The 5,977-nt window shown below is 41.0% G+C and overlaps 1 protein-coding gene across 1 annotated transcript in view; it reads right to left on the minus strand.

Moving 5' to 3' along the window:
• The window catches only part of LOC308320304 (NACHT, LRR and PYD domains-containing protein 3-like), a gene marked incomplete at its 5' end in the record, with an annotated part of 10,643 nt that extends 6,861 nt beyond the window's left edge, over nucleotides 1-3,782 (minus strand). The window contains 2 exons of the mRNA XM_080770617.1: nucleotides 2,074-3,473; nucleotides 3,567-3,782. Coding sequence (XP_080626743.1) covers nucleotides 2,074-3,473; nucleotides 3,567-3,782 — 1,616 coding nt within the window. The remainder of the gene's footprint in view (nucleotides 1-2,073; nucleotides 3,474-3,566) is intronic.
• Nucleotides 3,783-5,977: the final 2,195 nt, after the last annotated feature.

Here is a 5,977-nt window from a genome sequence, read left to right on the forward strand (position 1 = left end):
CGCGACAGCTTGGCTAACAACACTGCAGAGCTCAATAACCTGATGTTGGATAGGAATTTGTGGAGGGCAGCGATCCAGGAATCCCGAGTTGGTGTTGGCTAGACCTCACTCTCACAGCAACTAATTTGGTACTTTTACTCAAGTACATTTTGAATACCGGAACTTCTACATTGTGTTATTGATACTTTTATTTCAATTGTGAGTACTTTTGTCCAGAGAGAGAGAGAGAGAGAGAGAGAGAGAGAGAGAGCGAGAGAGAGAGAGAGAGAGAGAGAGAGAGAGAGAGAGAGAGAGAGAGAGAGAGAGAGAGAGAGAGAGAAGTGGAGTCTTGCGCTGCAACGTAACTCTAGGATGAGCTCCCAAAGGGCGGAAAAATTGTAGTAGCCTACAAGCTCACAAAGCACTGACACATTGCGAGCTTGTAGATCTGTTTTTTCAAAAGATTTAGCCTATGTATATTTTGAAAAGTGGTGAAATGGAACATTGTGCGTAACTTTATTTTAACCCATTTAGACCTGAAGCTGATTTTTTTTAAAGGCTTCTAAATCTAAGAAAATATGAAAAACATTCTATGTCAGTGGTGGTCAACGTTTTTCATGTCAAGGACGCCCTGATTAATCATTTATTTTGCTGCCGACCGCTATCTCAAAATATGTTGTTCCAGGGACCCCCCAGAAGCAAAGATTTTAGTTAAAAAGTTGCTGTAAAAGAATATATATATTATATTATATATATATATAAGATTTGCGCCACATTTTCAAAATCTGAAGTATAACATAATGCTTAAAACACCAAAAGGGGTTCCCGTTCATGACGGCTCATAGTGTGGCACCGAGTGCCGCGCTACGAGCTTGTAGATCTGCTTTTTTTTTTTTTCGCGAAAGTGTGGCGCAAATCTTTGAATATATATTCTTTCAGAGCGAACCTTTTTAGCTCAAATCTTTGCTTCTTGGGGGAGTCCCTGGAACAACATCCACGGCCAAATACAGATAATTATGGGGGTCCTTGACATGTTATTCTGTGGCATTAACTGTATTTAGTCAAGTCCACATTAATTGTATAGCACATTCCATACTAGATAAACTCAGTGTGCTTCATATAAAAAATACAGTACCTGCACGAACGCAGGCACGCACGTACGCATTCCAAAACATACAGTAACTACTTCAGCCCTAAATGCTTCTCTACAAGCTCACAACGCACCGCGTTGACACACGTTGCAACCTTGTATCAGCTATTTAAAAATTAATATTTGTATACATTTTGATAACTGGTGAAATGGGACATTTTGCGTAATGAGTACTTTTACTTTAAGTATTTTATGTATATTTTGCTTTGAATTCAACTTTGAATACCAGACTTATAACATTGTGGTATTGAGAACTTTTGTCCCTACCTAACTGACCACAGGCGTTGGAAAATAAAATGTTAACCACATTAAGTCAGGCGTCCATATTTTTGGCAGATGAAAATGCTCAATGGTGCCACACAGTTTTATACTAAGCTAAGCCTTTCTCAAACCTTTTCATGTCACATAACCTCAAATAAAAAAGTATTATTCAGCCCAACTTGTTCTGAAAATAGCTGATCTTATGTAGTGAGTGTAGGAGTTAGACCACCTGTCTAAACTAACATAGTGAGTGTAGGAGTCAGATCGCCTGTTCTCAACTAACATAGTGAGTGTAGGAGTCAGATCACCTTTCTCAACATAGTGAGGGTATGAGTCAGATCACCTTTCTCAACTACAATAGTGAGTGTAGGAGTCAGATCACCTGTCTCAACTAACATAGTGAGTGTAGGAGTCAGATCACCTGTCTCAACTAACATAGTGAGTGTAGGAGTCAGATCACATGGCTCACGGGCCATTTTTCAGTGGAAAGTGAATAATAAAGTGTTGATAAAATTGTGGTGATTTGTGAACGTAACTTGTTTTAATTTAATCCACGATCCTTTTCCATTGCAGGAAGGGACACAGAGGGGAAAATGTGAAAGTTTAATTAACTAGCCCAGGGGACACCCATTATATAATGGGTGTCCCATGTGGCACTAATAACTTGATAATGAACTACTAACTTAGCCTTTATGCAGTTCCTCAAAGCTGGGATCAGTCTCCGTAGCCCCTCCAAGGATGTCTTGTATTTGCTCAGGTCCAACTCATCCAGAACCTCCTCTGACATCTGCAGCATGTAGGCCAGAGCTGAACATTGGATCTCAGAGAGTTTCTCTGTCTTGTTCTCTGACTTCAGGTATGTTTGGATGTGCTGGTATACTGACTGGTCCTTCATCTCCATCAGACAGTGGAAGATGTTGATACATCTGTCAGGTGAGGCATCGGTGTTCATCTCCTTCAGGTTCTGGATGGCTTTCTGGACGCTCTCTGAACTGTTCTCTGTCTTACCCAGCAGGGCTCGTAACAGACACTGATTGGACTCCAGTGAGAGGCCATGAAGGAAACGCACAAAGAGGTCCAGGTGGCCGTTTTCACTCTTCAGGGCTTTGAGCATGGCTTTCTTCAGGAAACCGTCCAGGGACCTGATCTTTTTTGGTTTCAGGAATATCTTCCAGTCCAGGAATGTGTACAATACATTCATCTTCCTCTCTGTGAAACAGTGGAACAGATAAACTGCAGCCAGAAACTCCTGAACGCTCAGATGAACAAAGCAGTAGATGTGCTCTCCCTGGAAGCAATCACTGTCTTTTTTGAAGATCTCTGTGCACAAGGCTGAGTACTGTGGGGCGTCTTCAACACCAAGACCACATTTTTTCAGGTCTTTTTGGTAGAAGATCAGGTTCCCTGTCTTCAGGTGTTCAAATGCCAGTCTGGCCAGCTTCAACAGAAGAACAGTTCTATCAGCCAGTGTCCCATCCTTCCATGCCTGAAGAGAGACGAAGCGGCAGTACATCTCAGTCTGGGTCTTGGGCAGCTCACCAGTCTGGTCTGTCTTCACCAGGGGCTGCAAAACTGTGACAGTGATCGAACAGAACATTGGGATTTCACACATGATGCGGATGCTCCTTGATTCATTGATGTGTGAGATGACTCTGTTGGCCTGGTTCTCATCACTGAATCTCTTCATGATGTACTCCTTCTTCATGTCATCACTGAACCCTAGCACTTCTGTCACTATGTCAACAAAACAAGAAGGGATCTGTTTGGCTGCTGCAGGGCGTGTGGTTATCCAGATGTGAGCACAGGGTAGCAGTTTTCCTTCTATGAGGTTTACCAGTAAGACTTCCAGTGAGGTGGGATGGGTGAAGTCATAGGGGCAGACACGGGCCGTCTTGAAGCGTAAATTAAATTTGCTTTCATCGAGACCATCGAAGACAAACAGAAGTTTGAAGGGACTTTGGTCGTAATCTTTGATTCCTGACTCCTGCAGCGTTGTGAAGATATAATCGAGAGCCTCTTCCGGGATGAATTTGGTTGTGTGGATGCATTCGTGAATTAGTTGTGACAAACTAAACTCTCCTCCCTGCAGCAAATTTAGATGGCGGAATTGGAACACAAATGTGAGATGTGGAAGTTCATTTTCTTTCTTTGCCCAGTCAGAAACAAACTTGTGTACGAGAAAGGATTTGCCAACTCCTGCGATACCAATGGTCATCACTATTCTGATGTTTTCTCCAGAAGGTGATTTAAAGATTGCACTGAGTCGGATCTCCTGGCCTGCTTTCTTCATCTCCATCTGTATGACCTCATGCTCACTGCTGAACTCTGTGTCCTCCAATTGTATGATTCTGACATGTGTGTAGCATCCTTTAAAATGCTTCTTATCCTCCATTTGGAATGTCCCTTCAGGTACACTCGCAAATGGTTTTACAACTCTTGCTTTAAGACCGCTTTGGTAGAAGGAAATACGTCGCTTTTCATGTCCTTGTGTGTCCACGAGCAAATCTGGAAGTAACAAAGTCAATCCTTATATTAATAGAAAGTATTAAACGGGTGAGTTTTCTTAACTTGATGAATAATAATAGCATACATTATAACACTTAAAAAAGAGTATAAAATCTATTTTGAATCACTACATGATTACAATGTATCTGCTTTGTTGCTTATTTTTAAAAACAAAGGTGATAGTGATATATAGGTGACAGTCAGCTCTGTTGCACAAGTTTTTTTTATCACCACTGTAAGTATGCTAGACAGAAGTAAATAGACAATACATTTTGACCAGACGAAAACATATTTAAAATAATATTTCAATCAGAATAACTTTTTATGTAACTAAATACTTTTCCTCTGCACACTGACTAGAGACACTCTGCTCCTATTGAAATTAATGAATGATTACCTTCCTGTGGAGGCTGTGAGGACGTGGTGAGGGGACTGCTACCTGAAGACTCTCCAACATCACTGACATCTGCTACGAGAGAGAGAGAGAGATAGAGAGAGAGAGAGAGTTGTCTCATTTGAGGAGGTGAATTCGTCTCATTTGGGGGGTGAATTTGTCGGTGCTGTGTGTCTCTATAGTCCATACTGTATGTATTGTATTGAAATACAGTAGATGGATGTTTACCATCATTTGGTCTCTGAGAGGTAGATGCACTGCTCTCTGAAGTCTCTGGAACATCACTGGTGCAATCTGTAAAGACACACAGAGAGAGAGAGAGAGAGAGAGAGAGACAGAGAGAGAGAGAGAGAGAGAGAGAGAGAGAGAGATATCTGTTGCATGAGAATATATGTCATCGTTAACACTATTTAAAGTCTGTCATCCTGTCCAGGATTGGCTGTTCTGTGTAAGGAGTGCTGATATGTGAAGATGGTTGGTTCCTGTCGTTCCTGTTTGACTGCATCCAGACAGTAGATCCACGAAGATGCCAAAAGCTGCGAGCGGCAGGAGCCTCTTCCTGGTTTTTAAACAGCTGGTGGATGGAAATTAAGTTCCACCCATGCGGCAAAATGTCGGCCAGAAAACGGGAGACGCTTGCCTCTGCGGCAAGTGGAAGCCGCGCACGAGCGTCATTTTCCATCCACCAGCTGTTTAGAAACCAGGAAGAGACGCCTGCCGCTGGCGGCTTTTGGCATCTTCGTGACTCCACTGCGTGGAAGCATCCTTTGTGATGCCATCTTGATTGGCATCACAATCACAACCCGATTGGTTGTTGTCCCCATGGTGCCTTCCAAACAGGAAGTGATTGAATGTAATAGAGACACACACAGCGCCACCACTTCTGGTCCGTTAGAACGGTCAGGCCAGCCATAGAAGCCAGTTGAAATGCAACTGTACTTATAGCCTACTTTTAAAATGTATCTGAGTGTCTTTGTCAACATATCTTCAATGTGTTTCACATTTAATTTACAACTTGAATGGGTTACCCATTATGTTAACAGAGCAGAGGGGAGACGCATTTCAGTGACACCGCTGTCTCTACGAGGCTACGAGTCTATATTTTGAACTTGTCACGTGGGCTTATATATGTTTTACGCACCACGGAGCTCCGACGGTGTGTTTTACCGTTGTTGTATAATTAACTTGTGAATGTAGTTGGGAAAATAACCCAACTAAATGGGTAACTTATCCTGACATTTTCAACTACCTAGACAATACTCCAGATTAGTATTAATAAGTCTTGCAAGATGCTGTTTGGATATTTTTCCACACATAGATAGCCTATAATATATTCTACAACATTGCTTTTAATTGAGTTTTAATTTGCACGTTCCTACCCTGCCCTGACTGATTTGCTGCATGTGGTGTTTATATTATTATCTATATTATTATTTATAATATATATTATAATAATATATATATATTATTATATATTATTTATTTGTATTTATTTTATGTTCTTATATTAAATTTTGTTCTTTGCCATTGTTTTATCATTTTAACTACTTATGTTTTATTGTATTCTATTTTTGCCCTGTGAAGCACTTTGAGCTACATTTATGTATGAAAGGTGCTATACAAATAAAGTTTATTATTATTATTATTATAAAACGAAACACAAATGTATTGAAAATGGCAGGTGTGTG

Source organism: Protomyctophum bolini, assembly GCF_963924005.1.
Source record: "Protomyctophum bolini genome assembly, chromosome: 8".
NCBI classification, from domain to species: Eukaryota; Metazoa; Chordata; class Actinopteri; order Myctophiformes; family Myctophidae; genus Protomyctophum; species Protomyctophum bolini.